This window comes from Manis javanica, chromosome 7, assembly GCF_040802235.1.
Source record: "Manis javanica isolate MJ-LG chromosome 7, MJ_LKY, whole genome shotgun sequence".
Lineage (NCBI taxonomy): Eukaryota > Metazoa > Chordata > Mammalia > Pholidota > Manidae > Manis > Manis javanica.
The window spans coordinates 68,985,150-69,007,139 of NC_133162.1; the positions used below are offsets into that span (position 1 = coordinate 68,985,150).

A 21,990-nucleotide genomic window follows, 5' to 3' on the forward strand; every position below is an offset into this window, starting at 1 on the left:
AACCCTTCCCCCATGGTAACCATCCATCAGTTCTCAGAGTCTGTGAGCCTACTGCTGTTCTGTTCATTTTTTTTTAAGATTCCACTTATAAGTGAAATCATATGGTATTTGTCTTTCTCCACCTGGCTTATTTCACTTAGCAAAATACCCTGTAAATCCATCCAGGTTGTTGCAATGGAGGATTTCCTTCTTTTGATGGCTGAATAACATTCCATTGTGTATATGCACCACCGCTTCTTTATCCATTCATCAATTGATGGACGTTTTGGTTGCTTATGTATCTTGGCTATTGTAAATAATGCAGCAATAAACACAGGGGTTCATATATCTTTATAAATCAGAGATTTTGTTTTCCTTGGGTAAATTCCTACAAGTTCCTTCTTAGAACTTTATTATAGCTTTTGGTGCATCCCACATATTTTGAACCATTGTGTTCTTGTTTTCATTTGTTTCCATGTATTGTTTGATTTCTCCTTAATTTGTTCATTGATCTGTTGATTATTCAGAAGCATTTTCTTTAACCTACATGTGTTTGTGGTTTTTTTGGTTTTCTGCATGATTTCTGATTGATTTCTAGTTTCATACCATTATAGTCTGAAAAGATGCTTGAAACAGTTTAATTCTTTAAATTTATTGAATCCTAATATGAGATCTATTCTGGAGAAAGTTCCACGTGCACTTGAGAAAAATGTGTATCCTGCTGCTTTTGGATGGAATGTTCTGTTCATGTCTGTTAAGTCCATGTGGTCTAATGTATCATTCAACACTTACTTCCTTATTTATTTTCTGTCTGTATGATCTATCCACTGATGTAAGTGGGGTGTTAAAATCCCCTAAAATGATTATGTTTGCTGTCTTATCCCTTTAGGTCTTTTAGTATTTGTTTTATGTATTTAGGTGCTCCTATGTTGGGTACATAGGTATTTATAATGGTGATATCCTCTTGTTGGACTGACCCCTTTATCATATGTAATGTCCTTCTTTGTCTTTTATTACTTTCTTTGATTTGAAGTCTAATTTGTCTGATACAAGTACTGGTACCCCTGCTTTTTTTCTCCCCTTTATCTGCATGAAGTATCTTTTTCTATCCCTTCACTGTCAGTCTATGTATGTCTTTAGTTCTTAAATGAGTCTCTTATAGGCAGCATATAAATGGTTTCTTCATCTATTCTGCCACCCTGTGTTTTTGATTGGTGCATTCAGTCCATTTACTTTTAAGGTAATTATTGATCAGTGTGTACTTATTGCCATTTTATTAATTGTTTTCTTTTTTCTTTTTTCTTTTGTAATTCCTCTCCATTCCTTTCTTCCTCTCTTATACTCTCGTGATTTGATGGCTTTCTTTAGTGTTGTGCTTGGATTTCTTTGTGTGTGTGTGTGTGTGTGTGTGTCTATTACAAGCTTTAGGTTTGTGGTTGCCATAAGGTTCATAGATAGTTTCCTAAGTATGTAACAGTCTATTTTAATTTGATCATCACTCGATTTCAAACACATTCTAAAAGTATTACTTTTTTATTCTTCTTCCTCCACCACACGTTATGTACAAATATCATGATCTACATCTTTTGTGCATGCCTTGACTAATTTTGTGTATAGCTGATTTTACTGCTTTTGTTTTTTGAACTTCATACTTGCTTTATAAATATTTGGTCTATTACCTTTACTGTAGGCTTATTTTCACTGAGGAATCTATTTAGACTTAAAAACATTTACAACAAAAATCCCTTTAGCATATCCTGCAAAGCCAGTTGAGTGGTGGTGAATTCTTTTAGCCTTGATTTATCTGGGAAACATCTAATCCCTACTTCAATTCTGAATGATAACCTTGCTGGCTAGCAGATTCTTCATTTTAGGTTCTTCTCTGTTAATACTTTGAATATTTCATGCCACTCCCTTCTGGCCTGTAAAGTTTCTGCAGAGAAATCTGCTGATAGCGAGATGGAATTTTCCATAAGGGAAATTGTCTCTCTCTGGCAGTTTTTAAGATTCTCTATCTTTAATCTTTGCCATTTTAATTGCTCTATGTCTTGGTATTTCCTTCCTGGGGCTCATCCAGTTAGGGGCTCTCTATGCTTTTAAGACCAAGATGTCTATTTCTGTCCCCAGATTGGGGACATTTTCAGCTATTATTTCATCAAATAGATTTTGTACTACTTTGTCTTTCTCTTCTTCTTCTGGGACCTCTATTATGTGAATATTATTTCATTTGGAGTTGTCACACAGCTCTCTTACATCTTCCCATTTTTAAAATTCTTTTTTTTCCTCTGTTACTCAGCTTGGTTACAGCAGTTCTCTATCTTCCATCATACTGATTATTTCCTCTGCTAGCAGTCTGCTATTTATTCCCTTTATTGTATTTTTCATTTCAGTTATTGTATTCTCCAGCTGGATGGCTCTTTTTTCCTATTTTCTATCTCTTTGTTGAAGTTCTTGCTGAGACCATCAATTCTTTTCCCTAGTTGACTGAGCATCTTTATTACTGTCACTTTGAATTCTTTATCAGGAGGATTACTAATCTCCATTTCATTCAGCCCTCTTTCTGATGTCTTATCTTGTTCTTTTGTTTGATACATATTCCTCTGTCTCCTCATTTTGTCTGGGTTTCTGTATTTCTTCCTTTGTATTAGATAGATATGCTATGCTTACTGGTCTTTAAAGACTTATGAAGTGGGCATCTTGTAGTGCCCAAAGGTTCAAGACTCTTTGCTCACCAGTGCCTGGTTCTCTTTTGCAGCTGAGCCACAGTTGCCTTTGATGGGCTGTGGGCATGACCCATCATTCTGCTTGTCTACCTGTAATGGCTGATCCCTACAGCTAGCTACTTGTGCCCTTTGTGTGATGTGAGACACTTCTGCTAGACTTTGCTGTGAGCAGGGTCATTATCTGCCTGCTGGTCAGCAATGGCAGACTGCTATCAGGCAAACTGTGCTGGGCAGGCAGGCATGCCATGGGTCACTGGATATTGAGCCAGTAGGGCAGGTGGAAAGTTTAAAGCAGGTTCCTGCATCATCTGACCAGTTGAGCTGAGTGAGGGCCAGGAAACTGTTGAACATGTAGACCACACTATGCCTGGGTAGTATCATCTGCCCTCCACCTGTGAGTCAGCAAAGTAGGATACCTGCTGGGCCAAGTGGGCCAGGAGAAGTGGGTATGCAAGAAAACACCTCCATGGGGTTGAACCACCAGTAAGGGAGATGGAGCATTTTGGAGCTGGCCCCTGCAAGTGCCTGACTAGGTGCGCTGAGGGTAGGCTGGGAAAATGTCATCTACCAGTCCTTTTTCCTCTTGAGAAAGCTCCCTCCAATTCCTGCGCCTCTCCCACACTTCCTGCTGCTGGTATATCTTTCAAACTGTTGCCTTGTGTTGGTTCTTAGTGAACTGACAGAGCATGCCTGTCCCCCACAACTGACAGTGGTGTCAGTCCCCCAGAGTGCTCCACCTCTCCCTGTTGTCCAGTTGATCACCAAAACCCAATGTAATGTGGACTCAAATTCCTTCCCAGAACAGTGACTGCATTGGGTTATGGGGGAACTTGATAATATGGGTAAATGTAGTAACCACATTGTTTTTTTCATGTGAAACCTTCATAAGAGTGTATGTCAATCATACCTTAATTAAAAATTAAAAAAATAAAATAAAATAAAATTCCTTCCCAGAGCAGATCTCCAAGGTCAGGGATTCCAGATTCCTGAGTGTTTATCTCCTCCCCATTCTGTTCCTCTCCTTCCCACTTGTGGGCTGCTATGGGGAGAGTGAAGGGGTCCTGATTGATTGATCACAGCTCTGCCCCTTTACCTTCTCAATGTGATCCTCTCTTCTTCACCAGATGTAGATGGTATGTTCTGCTTTCTTTAGGTCATCTTTAGGGTTAGTTGTATTTGCTGTAGTTGCTTCCTTGGTGTGTACATGGGAAGAGGTTTTGCCTTGATGTCTTACTCCTCCATCTCTTTGCTACAAATTGCCACTTGTTTATTTTTGCTTTTGTTGCTTGTGCTTTGGGTGTCATACCCAAAAAGTCATTGCCAAGGTGTGACAAGAAGTTTTTTCCCTATGTTTTATCGTAGGAGTTTTATGGTCACTTATGTTAATTTCTGTGAGTGTTATAAGACAGGGGTCCAGTTCCATTTTTCTTCATATGATTATACAATTTTCCCAACATCATTTATTGAAGAGATTATCCTTTCCTCATTCATTATTCTTGGCTTTCTTATCAAATATTAGTTGACCATATGTGCAAGGGTTTATTCAGTGTCCTTAATTCCATGCCATCATTCTATACATCTATACTTTCATGCCAACATCATACTGTTTTGATAATGATAGCTTTGTAGAAGAGTTTGGAGTCAGGAAGGGTGATGCCTTCAGTTCTAACCTTTTTTCTCAGGACTGCTATTTAAATCAAGGTCTTTTGGGACTTTAGGATTGTTTTCCTATTTCTGTAAAAATGACATTGGAATTTTGATAGGGATTGCATTGAAAATGTAGATTGCTCTAAGTAGTGTGGACTACCCATCTTACTGATGTCACTCTGCTCATATCTCTTAAACACTTCCACATCTTCTCGTATTTATTTTTATATACCCATCAAACCAGCTAGATTATAGGGTTTTTAGAATTCTACCTTTCTTATCTTTATGGCCAAAGTATAATTCTACAGCTGTGTCTGATTTTCAATGCTGGCACATAGATGGTAGCTTTCAGCTGATCTTAAGTTTTAATCCTGTTCAGAAATGAAGTCCTTTTGAGTTATTCCAGTAGGTAATGGATACTCCTTTTTGCTGCATAAAAGTAAAATAACAAACTGTCTTTTTGCTGCATAAAAGTAAAATTTTACTATTTTTAAAATCCTTACGATGTCTTAGCATAATACATGAACCTCTTAAAACATTCATTTGATTAGCCCATGTTCTAAAATATAGTTTATTAATACATAATTTGAGAAATAGGAAGGCCAACAGAACAGGAAATAACTGGAAGCAAAAAGAGAGTTTGTTATTAACAGTTCCCAGGAAGCGGGGGCACACCATGCTGTGGGAGGCCCCACAGAGGAACACCAGCATCCACCAGGTGGCAGAGGAGAAGAAGGAGCTGTGGCAAGCAAGAGCCTTTATTATGGTCTCCACAGGAAGCAATGGACAGGGCAGGGTGAGTAGGCTTCACATTGGCTAGTTTGAATAATTTCAGAGGCTGCCTCTCTCTCTAGTTGCTTGGTATCCGACCCTGGTGCAAATGAGGCAGGGGAACAGTACTCCAAAGTGTAAGAGCCTGATAAAGGAGGTAGTGGGGGCCATGAGCTCTGGATTGGCTAGTTTGTATTGGAAAGCATGCTCATGAGCTACTTGCTTTCTAGCTCTAGGAATTGGCTAACTCTGGGAGGGACAGTCCTTTCAGGGTCAGCAGGGCCCAGATAGATGTCAAAGCATCAGGAATAGAAAAAAAAGACACAGTTATTATAGCCTATGATGCCAAAAGAGTTTCATTTTTCTCTAAACATCAATGGGCATGTGGACAAGACTGCAGTCTCTGCAGCCATCTGGATACAATTGCTGTTATACAATAAGAACTATCACAATGATGTGGCTAGGACATAGAGTAAATCTAAACACTCCTCATACTTTCACTGAAGATTGTATGTATAGAGACCACAGATACTTGAGAATTTTCCAGTCCTTACGCTTCAACTCAGTTTAGCTATAATCAGATGCTAGAATCATTTTCCTTATGGGTCCTGGGTCATTTATCTTGCTTCTAGATATCTCTTCCAGAGAGTCTTTGTTTGCACTGATTCTTAAAGTTTCTCTATTGCTTCTGCTTCAGTTGAATCATTACTATTACCTCTTGGCACTAACTCTGTCATCTTCTTGGATCCTGTAGTTCACTCCCTGCTGAGGTGACTTGTCACTAAACCCCTTTTGTATCACTACAGAGTAGGAAACAAATTTTTTTAACTGCTGGGTGAGAACTTGTTTCTCTTATCTGGCAAGAAAGGATATGAATAACTGCAGCACAGGATTATCTTGTGTAAGTAGTTACTCCCTACTACCCTTTGTTCAGGTAGAAGAGATGAAACTCAAAACTCACATTTTGAAATGACAAAAGAATTACTTGACCCAAGTGTTTTTAATATTAGAACTTATGGTCCCAGGAGTTGTTTTAAGGTCCCACCTAGAGACTTATTGATGTTAACCCTTCATATTCCACTCTGGGGACTTATCATTAAGTTTTTCTGCATAGACCTGGTGAGCCAGGATTTTCCATTCATACTTGTGAATTAAGGACTCCTGGGGTTATCTTTGTCACTCAATAAAGAAATATATTTATCAAGTAGACCTCTGCTTTACTTAAGAGAGCTGACTGGCACTTTCTGTATAGGTGGGGCTTATTGACAATATTTGCATTGAGTTAAGAGCTGGAGAGCCATTAGGCTGACAAACCCCAAATATCAGAATGAGGAAGGACAACATCCTCACTAGAACCCCTAGTTATTCACAGGTATTTACTTTCATTTCCTTTACCTGACTTTCCTTTCCTTCCTCATGATCCTCTCTACAAACTGTGCAGCTGATTACTATTCTATTTAACATACAGTGACTACAAGCACACAGGCTATTCAGTATAGCATTGATAATAATTATGAAAAACTAGAAGGAATATAAATGTCCGTATGACTTTGTCTTACTAAAGAATACTATGCAGCCTCTAAAAAGTATGAAATAGACCTGTGAGCACTAACATGCAAAAATGGCCATGATTTTGACTTTACTATAAAATTTAATAGCAGGTGAACTGAAATGATACTAAACGAGCCATAGCTACATACAACAGCCTGATTGAATCTCACTAACATAATAACTGGAAAAAAAAGCTAGGTACAATAAGATTCTATTCATATAAAGTTCAAAAACAAGGAAAGTAATCTTTGAGGTTAGAAATCAGGTTAGTGGTTCTGTTGCAGACAAAGTGGTTAGTGATTAGGACGGGGTTATCTGAGCTTCTTCTCAGGTACTGGTTGTGCTCCATTTCTTGATCTAGGTGTTGATTACCTGTGCATGTTCATTTTGTAAAATTTCTGCGTGCTGTAAATATATGAATTATGTACTTTATATATGTATTACACTTTTGTATGAATTTTATTTTAAAGGACAGGAATTTGAATTTTGCAAAAATAAAAGACTAGTCCGCTTAGCAACAAGGTCAGAAAGTGAGGGCACATTCATAGATGGAGTAAGAGTTGTGGCCAGATAAGAACATGAGCAAGCTAGATTTCTAGGGGAGTAGACACTATGATCAAGTAGAGGAAACCAATTGGCAATGATAAGTTACCAAAGCCGACAGTGGAGAGAGGGGTTAGCAAAGTGTCCAAATGAAAGAAATAGCCTTACTATTTTATTTCCAGCAATTATTTTTGCATATGTCCCTTATGATAAAGTTTTCAGAAGCCAAATTCAAAATAAATTAAGTCAAAGAATATGAGCACTGATGTTGATAAAGGAGCACATATATTTATTATTGTTATTTTAATTTTAGTTCAAGGAGCTTTTGTGTATCTCTGTACCTGGAACCAATGATCTTGACTATAATACTTGTTTTAATTATTCATTTTCCTTTTTACATGAAGACTTGGAAACCATTTGTTTTCAAATGGTTTAAAATCTCTCTCTCAAATCCAGCTTTCTCTATGGATTTTTCTATCAATCTCTATCGTAATAAAATGATAACAACAACAAGAATAGTAATAGAAACCACTTAAATTTTATGAACTCTTTCAGTGAGCTAGGCACCATGTTCAGTAAATGTATTATATAAAGCATTTCATTAAATCTTTCAATGGTGCAGTGAAGAAGGTATTATGACCATTGCCACTTTTTAAGTCACAGTAGGTTGTAAAATTCCCCAAACTCACATAAACAGTCAGGGAAGGAGCCTGGAAACAGATTGCTGTTGTCTAATTCTTGGCCTGTACTGTCCAGTGTGGAAACTACTAACCACATGTGACCACCGAGCACTTGAAATGTGGCTAGCCTGAAATGAGATGACCTATAAATTCAAATGCACATGTTGTATTTGAAAGACTTTGTATAAAAAATAAAATAAAATATTTTATTAATATTTTTATAAAGATTCCATATTGGAATGATACTGTTTTAGATACATTGGATGAAATAAAATTTATAACAAACGTTAATTTTACTCTTTTTGTTTGTTTTTTTGTTTATTTCTTTTACTATACCTTGGCTGCCTTAGGTAGATTTGAACAAATACAAATCTAGAGTCCCAGTGCTGGAATTTCAGATCTTCTGCTCTGGGGTGGAGCTCAGTCATTGGTGTGTTTGAAAAGCTTTTCTGGTATTTCTAATCTACAGTCAGGGTAGAGGACTGTTGCCTAGAGTCAGAAGTTTGTGCTCTGATCCCCAGCCTGACTGAGGAGACAGCCCCTCGTGGGATAGTGGTAACAAGTATAAATGGTACCAAACTATCGGCCTGAGTTGCTGTGCAAATAGCTGACGTTGTCATTGATGTGTATAGATCTTGCTAGATACCCCCTAATATTTGAGGCAAAAGGAGTTAGATTCCTTTAACTTACATCTCACCTGACTAAGGAAGGTAGAGATCCATTAACCCAATCTGGGGAGAGTTGGGTATTACTTTGGGCCTGAATATTCTCCTGTGTGGCAAGGCTGAAATGATTTTAGTGGATTAGACTTCCCACTCTATCAAAACAGGTCATACACTAGAAGATTTCTGTAAACCACTGGGTCAGATTCTCCCCACTGACAAGAAAATAACGTTTTATCATTCTGAGTCACATGTCTTGCTAGTAGAACGTGCCTTTGCCAATGAAGAGTGAATGCCAAGTGACAAAAACGGGAGTTAAAGGTAAGGACTAGGGGACAGTTACTGCAAGTTCAGGAAAAATGGAGTTCTCAGACCTTTTAACAGTGAAGCCAGAAGCCAAAGACTGGTTTCACCTTAGCATTGAAAACTCACCAATAGATTTATTTTGATGCAATTTGCTTTTTACTTATAATTTATTTGTGGGAGAAATAGCACTTAGGAAGCCAGTACATGTTAAAGATACCAATGAAAGGACCCAGGGCTTTTTATTTTTTTCACAATGTGTTTTGTAGCATTCACTTATCTATAGTCAGCCAGACTGAACTGCTTGGAAAAGGAGGGAAAGAGATAAGGGATTATTACACAAAAGGTTTATATTTGGTGGGGAATGTGGGGGGAAGAAAAGGAAATTACAGGTTGAGAATAAATGTGTTTATGAATTTAAACTGTTCTTTCCTTAAATATTAAATTTTATGGATAATGCACATCTATAAGCATTTTGCAAGGAAATAAGATCAAATATGACTTTGAATATCAACATTTTATTATAAAGAATTGTTTTAGTGTTTCAAAGCAAAGAGCAACAGGATAAATCCCTGGGGTAAAGGACCCCTTTTCATCCTTCCAAGAAAGTGTTGCTTCTTTTTATTACACCACTTAGCAAAGGGCTCAACTGGCAAAATATCATGAGATGTCCAAACTAGAAACTGTTGTGTTCAACAAAGGCCTACTGAGTACGCTCCCCACTGAACAAAGCAAGCATGAGCCAGGTACAGGGATCCAGGAATGAAGACGGCATTCTTGTCCTTGAGGGGCTGGGCGTTGGAGAGACAGATTGCATGCATGTTTGGTACAAGACAGTGCAATTAGGAAAATATGCAAAAGGAATGTAGAAGAGCATTCTTGAGCAGAATTTCAGACCTGATAGTATTTATTCTGAGACCTTATGGATCAGTGGCCATATTAGTTTGCTAGGGCTGCCCATAACCAAGGACCAGAAACTGGTGATCTAACAGAGACATATTGTCTCAGTTACAAGATTAAGTACAAGATCAAGGTGTCCACAGGACTGGCTCCTTCTGAAACCAAATGGGAAGAATCGGAGAGAATCTGTTCCTTGCTTCTCTCCCCTGACTTCTAATAGTTTTCTGGCAATCTCTGGCCTTCCTTGGCTTGTGGGGCATCAACCCAATATCTTCCATAGTCTTCATATGGCATTCCCCTGTGTGTGTCTGTCTCTTTGTCCAAACTTCTTTTGAGAAGAACAAAGTAATATTGGATTGGGGTCCATCCTAATGACCTCATCTTAACTTGATCATCTGCAAAAGCCCTATCTAAAGGAGATCATAATCACAGGCCCCAGGATTAATACTTCAATACCTTTTTGGGGAAACAATTCAACCCATAACAGTGGGAGTTCTGCAAACAGAGAAGGGGAGGGGTCTTCCAAGTAGAAAAGACACACAGAGTTAAATACGGAGCATTTCAGTCCCTCCTGGTCGTCTCAGCTCTGATGCACTCGGCGGTTGGGCTGGAGGCCTCCAGGCAGCATTCTCGGGCTTCCTTGGGGCAAGTCTCAGGGAGTTGGTTTGATCTTCCTGATAGTCTCCCGACATACTCCCCCAGTGCCCCCCACTGCCAATAAATGTTGATCTCAAGGTGAGGATCCATTTCATTTGCCTTCAGGACCATGTTACTTTGATGAAATAATTGTTTTTTCTTTAATAGTGTACTTATCAGACCATTTAGCCCTGCTCATTTATGTCTTCAAGTTAAAAAGCACAAATTCAGGTTTCCTACACTCTACATATTCTTTTTCATTCTCTTTTCTGATAAAGGTTTATTTATAGTTCCTTATGAGCACCTAATATTTTAATCTATGCCCAGCCCTTGCTGATTTTTAAAAACAAAATTTTGGAGGCACTCTTGTTCCAAGAGTAATTAATACTCAAATAAATCCACTTAAACTTAACCCAGAGAAAATGAGAACAAAAAAGTCATAGTCATACAATCAGGGAAAGACTGACCTACTTAGATTATGAGGTTGACTTGATGAATAGAAATAAATGCTAGAATTAGGCAGAGAGGAATGCTGGAGTGAAGACTAATTTCATGAATGGTGGGTGCATTAGTGGATATTGTTTTGTTATGATGACTTGTCCTTGTATATAGACTTCACTACAGGGCCTCAGAGAATAAATACTTGGATGAGAAGGAGCTCTGGTGATTTTCTTAGGTTGCCTTAGGATGACCCATCAGAGTAATCATGCTTTCATTTGACACTTAATGGTGGCACCACAAAAGGGTCTGATTTGTGTATGTTGACTAGGAGGTAGTCTAGGTAGAAAAGCTTTTGCTCCTGTATATAACTTACAGGTATGTGTGTGTACATATGTATGTGTGTGTCTATGTTCAAGCCTCACATTGGCATTGCCAAGCCATGCAGTTCAGATGCCAGCAACTTTATGGAAATCATGCTGAAGTTTGGTGTCTTATAGGCTCAGTTAAAACTGTTGATACAAAGGAAACTTTCTCAAAAGGCAGTGAGATCCTAATGATGCTGGGGCTCTTGTTCAAGGAGTCGAAGAATGAACTTAGCAAACACTCAAGGTAGGAGAGCCAGGGAGAGGCTTTTATTTAGAGGTAAAGTGAAAGGACAAAGCTCCTGGCTCAGGCCAGAAGGGGACAAGAGAGCCCTCTTGTTGTGTCTAGGGGTTTTATAAGCAGTTGAGGATTTTGGGAAACATGATAAAGGGCTTAGGGGTGTGGACTTGTTAAGTGGTCCCTGAATATTTAAAATTAACTTAACACAAGAAATTTACTGCTTTGATTTCTCCCTGTTTATTTTACTCCCAATCATGGGTGTTCCTTACTATCATGCAAACACCTATCATGACCTGAGCTGATAATATAGCCTCCTAATAAGACTCTGCACTTACTGTGTTGCTTCTTTTTTATGCATTGCAAAAAAAGAAATGTAAATATTATCACATCGCACTCCTTTCAAAACCTTTAGTACCTTTCTGTTGTTGTAATGACATGTTCATTGTGCACCACATCCCTGTTGCCTCTGTGTTAATCTGTTAAGCTGTTAAGGAAGAGTAAACAACTTAGCAGAGGCCCTGTGGTAAGAGATGACTTCCAGATTCCTGAGCATGCCATTTTATCTCCTACCACAGGAACTTTAAACAGGTTTTCTCTTCCTCGACTACACTCTCCCTGTCCCCACATCTCTTGCCTAAATGGTTTCCAATGTTATACTTCAGATCTCTGATCTCTGGTCTCTGTGAATACATCAATTTCCCATATTATGTGCTATTGTAGCCACATATACTTCCTTATCATAACATTTTATTACTGTCAGCATTCATATCATCGCCTTTATTCAGATAGAAAATTGACTTTTATAAAGGTAAAGTAATATATCCAAAGTCACTCATATTAAAAGTGGCTAATTAAAGTCAAATCCAAAATTTCCAAACTCTCAACCCCTTGCTTCTGGCACCAGCACCATGCTAGTGCTTGTGTAACACTCTATGAATCAAAGGCGTTGATAGGACCATCACTGTAACTACACCTGGGTCTATATATTCACTTGCAGTCTGGAGTTTTAATTTCACTCTTGACTTAAACTCAGAATTGATTTTGTGCATTTCCCCAGGCTATATTTGACTAGGTTCAAATAAAAACAAAAAGACACACAGATTTTGTGTGGAAATCATTCAGTTTAGTGGATAGTCTTATTTTTGTGTTTTAATTGTGTTTCATAGTTCTTTTTATTGGCAGAGACAAGTGGGGTAAATTATCATATGCAAGTCATGCTTATTCCATATAGTCATCAACTCACAAAAAGTGAGATGGAATTCTTCATAGTTGGTACAACTACTTATTTGTTTCCAAGTTCAGTTGGAAAATTTAATGAGCTTACAAATGAGGGTGGAAAAGGATGACATTCTTTAGGATGGCAGTACGCCCAAACAAGATTGCAGTGATACATTTTTAATCCCTTTAATTTGAACCTTTCCAAATTAAAAATGTCAACCAAAGCTTGCCAGGGCCACATGATTGCTCCTCTTGATTTATTGAGAAATGTGGATAATGTGATATTTCTCTGACATTTATTTTCTGTTTTCTGATACCCCTGTCTGAATAAAGACATTGGAAATGTTAATAAAACCTAAGAAAGGAGAGAAGAGGGGATGGTTTCCCAATACACTTCTACAGGAATGAGGACAGAAAAGTTTGCAATCATATTTAAAGAGAGGATATAAGGATATAGTACATGGTCTCTGGAAAAGAGAGAAAGAGAGAGGAGTTGGGGAATGGAGGGAGGGAGGGAGGGAGAGAGAGAGAGACAGAGAAAGAAGGAAGAAGGCAAGGAAAGAAGGGAGGAAGGAAGGAGAGAGGGAAGAAGGGAAGGGAGGAAGCAAGGAAGACAGGAAATAGATCCTAGATTGAGCTCTGTACCTGCAGGTTTTCTCCCATTTCTGCTGGGTCTCATACCCGTTTGCCTAATTAAAGATGCTTAGAGTAAGTACTGCAATTGACTTTGCTGTTAGAGGAGCATCACAAATTATGGACTCATTTCAGCTGGCCCTGGCACCTTCTGAGGCATTGTATAATCACCCCAGTAAGTCATGATATGGGGACTTCTGTGTGTATGAGGCCTGGTTTTCTGGCTGTGAACTGGCATCAGCATCAAGGGAGCGAGGCCAGAGCACAAAGCCAGGCAGTGTACCAGTGTAGGCATGTAATGTTGGGAACAGTACACAAATCCAACATCCAGATTGTCTTCCTGGAGCCTGAGCAGGCAACCATAAGTCACGCAGAAAGCCAGGGCCTGGCAAATAGGTGATGTGGAAAGGAAGATGAAAAAATGAGAGTATATACCCATAGGTAGATCATGCTTCTATATCTTATCTCTATAGTATCTTCTGCAGCCTGGAAACAAATGACTTCACCATTTTCCTTATGACACTTTGCACACAGAAAAGGACTTTGTGAGTACAGAGTTACAGTGAGGAGGCCAGGTTTGGAACAGGAATGATGCAATGAGAGGAGCCAGGTGTAGCATTCAGGAATGGGCAGGGTCAGTGACAGGTAGTCAACTCGGGAAAGAAGCATTTGTGTGAAGACATGGTGTGAATAAGGAAGAAGTAGTGCACCTTAAGAATATTCCTAGAGCTGCTGTAGCACGGCACAGCTTACAGCAGGAATCTCTATAAAGGCAGAAGTATCTAATTATTCATTAGGCAGTAAGTCTCACAGTGACAACTATATGAGAAGCACCGTGCTAGGTGCTGGGGAAAGAGTGGTCAGTCAATCAAGAAAACAACAAAATCATGGCCCCCTACACCAGTGAAGCTTACAGTACAGTGCAAAATTTTTTTGAGCTAGTGACATTTAATTTGAGATAAAAAATATAGGTAGGCATTTCAAAATAAATATAAGAATTGTATTCCAGAGAGAGAAAAAGAATAGTATGTATCATGGCTCTAAGACATTAAATGTTAGACATGCTGAAAGAAAAGAGACATAGTTAGTATGTCTGGATGGTACTGTGTGAGGCATGTATCTTCTATATTACATGTATTCTTTATATATTCCCTGTATTATTTTGCTCCCCCAGGATTAATATTTGTAAGTACAACTATAATTGACATAAAATAAAACACTTATTTAAAACTTATCATTGATACATTTTGACATAAATATTCAGTCATGAAAACATCATATTTAAAACAATTAACTTCTATAAGGCCCCAAAGTTTCATCATATCACTATGAAGTCTCTTTTCTCCACCCCTCCCTACTCCTGACTAGGTATCCACTTACTTGTTTTCTCTTACAATGGATTAATTTCCATTCTCTAGAATTTCATTTAACTAGAATAAAGCAACATGTACCCTCCTTTTTTTTTTTGGCTTGACTTAGCACAATTATTCTGAGATTTGTTACTTATATCAGTAGCTCATTCTTTTTTATTGCTGAGCAATATTCCACTGTATGGTTATGTCATGATTTGTTTATCCATTCATTTCTTAATGGACATTTGAATTCTTTCCAGTCTTTTGCTATTATAACTAAAGCTGGTATGAACATTTATGAGCATATGCTTTCATTTGTCTTGAGTAAATACCTAAGAGTGGAATGGCTATATCATAAGGTAGGTGTGTATTTAACTCTCTATGAAACCATTTTTTTTAAGTGGTTAACCATTTTAAATTTCCACCAGAAGTATGTGAAAGTTCACATTGCTCCACACCCTAAGTATGGTCAGACTTTATTTAATTTTAGCCATTCTAGTAGGGATGGCATATAGCTTATTTTTTAATTCCATAATGATTAATGATGTTGAACATCTTTTTGCCATCAGTATATGTTTGAGAAGGTGTTAACTCAAATATTTTGCTCATTTATAAATTGGGTTGTTTGTCTTATTGAGTAGTGAGAGACCATTATATGTTAGAGATGCAAGTCCATTGTTGAGTATATATTTTGCAATTTTTTTCCCAGAATTTTCCTGGCCTTTTCATTTTTGTAACAGTTATCTTTTGAAGAAAAAATATTGCTAATTTTGGTGAAGCCTATTTTATTGATTTTAAAACTTTTATAATTCATTCTTTTGTAGTTAAGGACTCTTTGCCAGACCCCTGATTTCTAAGATTTTCTCCCACATTTTCTTCTAAAGATTTTATAGTATGAAATTGTACATTATGACCTATTATCAATTATGAGCTTACATTTTAATAGGACGTGAAGTTAGGGTCAAGACTGATTTTTGTGGATATGGCTATGTTATTGCTAAAATGTCATTTAAAAAAATATCCTTTCCCTATTGAATTTCCCTAGCATCTTTGTCAGAAATCAATTGACCACCTATGTCTGAATATATTTCTTATCTATTCCATTGACTTATCTTTCTATAAATAAGCCAGTATCATAGTGCATTGATTACTATAGCTTTGTAATAAGTCCTGGAATAAAGTAGTTTGAGTCCTTCGGCTTTGTTCTCTTGGTTACCAAGGAGTTGTTTTGGCTCCTCTAGATCTTTTGTATTTCCATCTAATATTTAGAATCAGCTTGTCAATTTCTACACTAATAACAAAATACCTCCTGAAATTTTTTAATAGAATTACTCTCTATCAACTTGAGGAGAATTGAAGATCTTAATAATATTGAATGTTTTTTTTAAACTGAAGAGTCATTGATTGGTTTCAGGTATACAACACAGTTGCTCAACAGTTGCCCATATTATTAGATCCTCACCCCACTAGTGCAGTTACTATCTGCCAACCTAGGAAGATGTGGTGGAATCATTGGCTATATTCTCCATGCTGTACTATCATCCCTCTGACCAGTGTACATTATGACTGAGAATTTTGTGCCCTTGTATCCCCCTCCCCCCATCCCCCACTCCAGCCCCTCCCTCATGGTAACTAGTAGTCACTCCTCAGTGTCTGTGAGTCTACTGCTATTTATAGACAGAGGTCATGTTTATGGATTAAAAGACTCAGTATCCAGAAACATGATATATCTCTCTATATTTAAGTCTTCTTTAAATTCTCTCAGAAATGTTTTGGTAGTTTTCAGTATTTAGGCCTTGTACATCTTTTGTCATATTTATCTCTTTATATATTTTGGTACTACTGTAAGTGATATTTTAATTTCAATTTCTCATTATCTGTTGCTTTTATATAGGCACACACTTAATTTTTATATTGTCCATCCTACAACTAAGTATCCTGTAAACTTGCTAAGCTTACTTATTAATTATACTAGCTCTTTGTAGGTTCCATCAGATTTTCTGCATAAATGATCATGATATCTACAAACAAAGGCTGCTTTTCTTCTGTTTTCCCAAACTGAATGGCTTTAATTTCTATTTTTCCTTGATTGCATTGACTAAACCTCCAGTAAAATGTTGAACAGAAGTGGTTAAGAGTGGATATTCTTGCTATATTCCTGATCTTAGGAAAAAAAGCATTCAGTCTTTTATAATTAGGTATAGTATTATTATTATTATTATTATTATTATTATTATTATTATTATTATTAGATACTCTGTCAGGGTGAGGAATTCCCCTTCTATTCCTCCTTTTTGAGAGTTGTAATCAGGAATGAATGTTATATTTTTGTTAAGTAACATTTCCCCTCTAATCTGGTAATCAAGTCATTATTTCTCAACTGCTAAAATTGTGATTCAGAGTGTTGATTCTTAAAATATTAAACCAACCTTGCATTCCTTGTACAAACCCTACTTATGATGCATTGCTTTTGATATCTTGATTTCCTAAAACTTTAAGAATCTTTATGTCTATATCAATGAGGCATGTATGTATGTAATTTATTTTCTTTTATGTCTTTGGCTTGTATAAAGGCAATGCTGACATCATAAAATGAATTGGGATGTTTTCCCTTTCCTTTAGTTTTAACTGATGGGAAGACCCTGAGATGATGGAAGACAATGGGATCCAAAGGAATTAGTCTTTGATAAGAATATAGCACTTTCTCTAATTCAATCATTCTGAAAATGTAGTGTACATGAGAAACACCTGAAAATTTCTCTTAAATACAAAATTCTGATTTAGAAGGTCCAAACTGTATACCATAGTTGTTCTTAACAAAGAAAAACCAATCTCTCCCAAGTTATTCTTACATAGTTGATCCATGTTCTGAAGATTTTTAGTCTACCCAATAGTTTCAAAGAATGTTTCACAGACTAGAAGCATCCAAATCATGTGAGAACATTTTAAAAATATGAATGTGCTGTCCCCACTTCAAATCTACTAAATCAATAGCTTGGAAAAAAAAATAGGTGGCAATTTGTCTTTCAGTAGCACCCGAGTGACACCAGTGGATGCTAAAATTCTTCATTACTTCATTAATTACTTCATTACTTCATAATAAGAGAGAAATAAAAGGAAAAAATACAGATGCAGTTAACTTTGTATATTTTGTGTTATAAATACGAATTATTTCTTGTAGACTGAAGATCTGAGAGGGAGGTAGGGGAGGGTAAGTCTAATGTTCGAGTAGTGTGGAGGAGATAGGGATAATCATTTTGAAAATCGGAAGCAGGCTGATGAGATTGTTAGTCACTATTGGATGTCTACTTAAACAGTGTGATTTTCACCCTTTGTTGATGTCCATCTTCCTAATTGTGCCATCTCACCCAACTCGGAGTTGCTTGAAATAGAGGTATGGAGAAGGCAGTTTCTGGGATTCATACACAGTTATTTTGCCAATGGGTAAAAGGGAAAGAAAAAATGATACAGTAGTTGAGGGGATTTGAAGAGTGTGAATGACTGTAATCATGGACCATAGTCTCTGTGCTGTATGAAGAGAGAAGTGAAGACAAGAGGAGCATAATTAACAGAAGAAAAGTTCTGAGATCTATGGATAAAAAGGTCTTGATGAGATAGAAGAACTGTTTCTGTAGACATATTTCAGAAAAATGAGCTGGGTGTATAAATGGTATTGGTAAAAAATGTAATGCTTGTTTTTGAATTCTTGCCAGTTTTTGCAATAAGAAGCTATAACATATGACCTTGTTAATGGTGGCTGAGATTACTGTGCGTGATCATTGGTATTGAGGAAGTCACAGAATAAGTTAACAATATTCACATGCATATTGAAGTTCTCTTTCATTAGTGATATCAAACATTGTAATGGGTGGATGAATGGGAGACAGTCAGCCAAGGATCAGATAAAAAACCAGTGGCATCAGTATCACATAAAATAAATTGGAAGTCATCAGTGGCACAGGAAGGTTCTGATAGGTGCATATATATTTCTCTAGCAGATTATTTGGGGCTCTGTGCCAATTTCAAAAATGTAAGTCCCCATTATGTGCTTAATTCATGGAATATCTCTTGATAATAAAATTCGTATTTGTGGTATCTGTGTATGAGTTCTGATTTAGTCATGCAGATTTAAAAAATAACAACCAGCTATCCTATAGACTCTTTCAAAGAAATAGAATCATAATAACTTCCTCATGTTTTCCTATGCAGGACAGAACAAAAAAAATTTGCTTTGAAAGGTTCCTCCCAGTTCAGAAGTACAAGGATGGAAATTGTCTCTATTGTGCCCTACTAACATCCATTCTAATTCTGTTTTTCCAATTCACAGAGAGTGAAGAAGTTTATCAAAGGCAGGTGCTGTCAATTTCATGTATCATCTTTGGAATTGTCATCGTGGGCATGTTCTGTGCAGCATTCTACTTCAGAAGCAAGTAAGACCATTTCTATCAAGTGTTAAAAGGTTACCTCTCATAGGAAGCACTTTGTCTTCCTCTAAGTTCTCAGTCTGCTTCACACAGAGGGATCTTGTGCAAATGGGTTCATCAAACATCCACAAATGACTTAGAATCTTGTATAGACTGTGGCGAGTGTGTACAGCATGTGCGTGTGTGTGTGTGTGCACTTTATCTTTGATGCAAATAGTGCTCTTTCCTCTCTGTGATCATAGATACTCTATGATCTTTGCACTTTTTTGATTACCTGCCAGAATTAGAGTCTCAGTGTTTGCTTGTCACTAAGGGGTTAACTTCTGAACAGAGAGGTCACTGCTATAGACCTAAACATTACCAAACAGGAACTAGCCTTTTCTTAAAAGAGAAAATGTCACACTTTTCCTTTCATAGTGTTTTTACCTGACACCCATAAAGGTTGTAGCCAAATATGAAATATGAATACCATAAAATCTATTTTGGTTCACAGTTGATAAGCACATGTCAGATATGCCCTCTATGTCCCTTGCCATGAAATCAGAACTTTTGAAGATAAAAGTAATTATTTTTGACTAATAAAGTAAAAAAATATATACATATACATATACATATATGTATGTAAGTATGTATGTACAATATGTTTATTCCAGATGAACTTTGATAGAAGTGTTTTATTTATAGGAATGATATAATCTGCACTTAAAATAAGAATTGCAGATAAAACTATTAAATTTTTTGGTTTCTGGTAAGGCATGCAGGCCTTAAGAAGTTGGCACGGATTCTATTCCTACATCTTGTCTGAAATCCAAGTCAATATGTAATTGCTTTTTACTGGGCCTATATTTATCTATCTATTTGCTCTTCTAAAAGTGGATCTGTTTCCAGATATGGTCTATGATACCTGTCTGCATGTTGTATATGTTGATCTTTAAAAAGAACAATGGTTATTATTTTAAAAGATAATGGGAATGTAGGTATAAATCCAAATTTATTATTTAGTATTTTTTAATGAAATATTTCAGAATAGAGTTAAATTTTCAGAAATTCTGTCAAAATAGTACACAAAGACCTCATATATCTCAGACCCAGTTGCCCCTATTACTAATGTTATGTTAGCATGTTCCATTTGTCACAATTAATGGAATAATATTGTTATAATATTGCTAACTAAATATTTTCAGATTTCCTTGGTTTCTCCATAATGTGCTTTTTTGTCCTAGGGTTCCATCCAAGATACCACATTACATTTAATTGTCATGTCTCTTAGACAACTTTTTACTACAACAGTTGTGAGCACTCATTTTTGAGCACTTACTCTTTGTGGGGATGCTGGGCTTCTTATGCATTATGTGTCAATACTCACAATTAGGATTGTGCATTATTGCTGCGCTTTTCAAATAGTATCAGAGTAATTTAAAAATATTAGTTTATCAAAACCGTGAAGTAAGAAATTAATTGAATGTAGGGCCTTCAAATTTTCACAGTTCTAGTTTACATTGCATGGTCTAAATCACTCTGTCGTATTGACTCACATAGTCCACCTGCTCGGTGGTAAGACTGCTTGGAGTGAATCAGTAATGTCGGGCTCTGCTGCAGGGAGGCTACATGGGGGGGGGTGGTCAGGATTTTACATGTATCAGTCATACCTGTATTGAAACCTTCAGGCTGCCACTTGCTTGTTATGTATTATTAGGCAAAATACATTTATCCTTAGCTTAGGTTTTCTTTTGATAAAACTTATGGTCAAAAATAATATCTACCTTATAGACTGTGTTAAGGGCTAATGACTTAACACTGTAAAGAGTACAATATAGTGTTTTTTAAAAGGGTAAACACTCAGTGAAGGCTTGCAATTGTTAACATCGATAGTTTCCCACACTGGGATGTAGAGACTGGGTAACAACAAAGGGAAAAGCATGCCTGGAGCACCAGAGGGATACTCCCACTCAGCAGGGCGTTAGAAGGGTCCCCTTGCAAGCACTGCGTATGAGAAAGAAATTGTGTATTTAACAATAAGCAAATTACGATGAAGAAGTAGTTCATCACTTAGAGGGTAATTTCTTGTTGTACCACATTTAAACGAAAGACTCATATGAGAATCACAGAAAAGGAGAACAGCTGGATAACTAGAGGATCTACAGCTTCAGTGCTGTCGATCTCTCCCTCTCTGGCCAGAAAGGGGCCTCCAGGATGAACATCTCCTGGGGCCCAGCAAGGTGTCAGGGGAGGCTCAGAGAACAGCCAATGGAAGAACACTGATCAGGATGTTGTCTTTCTACCTGCCCAGCCAGGACACATTGTTATTAAAATAAAAAAGAAAATGTGAGAATAATAAAGTAATAAAAATTGAAGCCTTTTCCGATTGAAGTTACATTTCTCATTAGAGACCTAGAATGTGTTTCCTTCTTCTAGTACAATATCCAGGCATATCTTCCTTTATTTTTCTTTGCCTGAGAGGAATGCCATACCCCAAACCAAGAATTTAATCTATACAGCTGAAAGCAATGTAAATTTTTATTATAACACCCCGTCATAGGTTTCTTTGCACTTACTTATTCCTGGAATTCCGATTCCCCTCTTAAACCCTGGGGAGTAACACAATAGGGAAACACTACTTTGGCCTTTCCTTACTTTCATACACCTTATCAGGTTGCTTTTATGTATATACATTTTTTTGCCTTCATCTTGGAAGTCCCAGGCCTTCAAGGATTCTAGGACCTCTCTAACTCTGGTCTCCAAACTCACTTGAACTTATATCCTATATGCTGATACGTACAGTCCTGGCCAGAGAAAATCAGGAGTTACCCAAAAGCTCACCTTCTTGGTCATTTATGTTTTAGTTCCCATAACGCCTCAGATCCTGCTACTCTCATCTTTTCTCCATTCTCCTGAGACCCTTGCTATGGCATGGCCTTGCCAGA

General features: G+C 37.1%; 1 protein-coding gene across 6 annotated transcripts in view; it reads left to right on the forward strand.

Moving 5' to 3' along the window:
• Positions 1–21,990, forward strand: part of NRG3 (neuregulin 3) — a 1,059,087-nt gene that overhangs the window by 1,001,911 nt on the left and 35,186 nt on the right. For all 6 annotated transcript variants that reach the window (XM_073241095.1, XM_073241097.1, XM_073241096.1 and 3 more), the window contains exon 5: positions 18,970–19,072. In XM_073241095.1, coding sequence (XP_073097196.1) covers positions 18,970–19,072 — 103 coding nt within the window. The remainder of the gene's footprint in view (positions 1–18,969; positions 19,073–21,990) is intronic.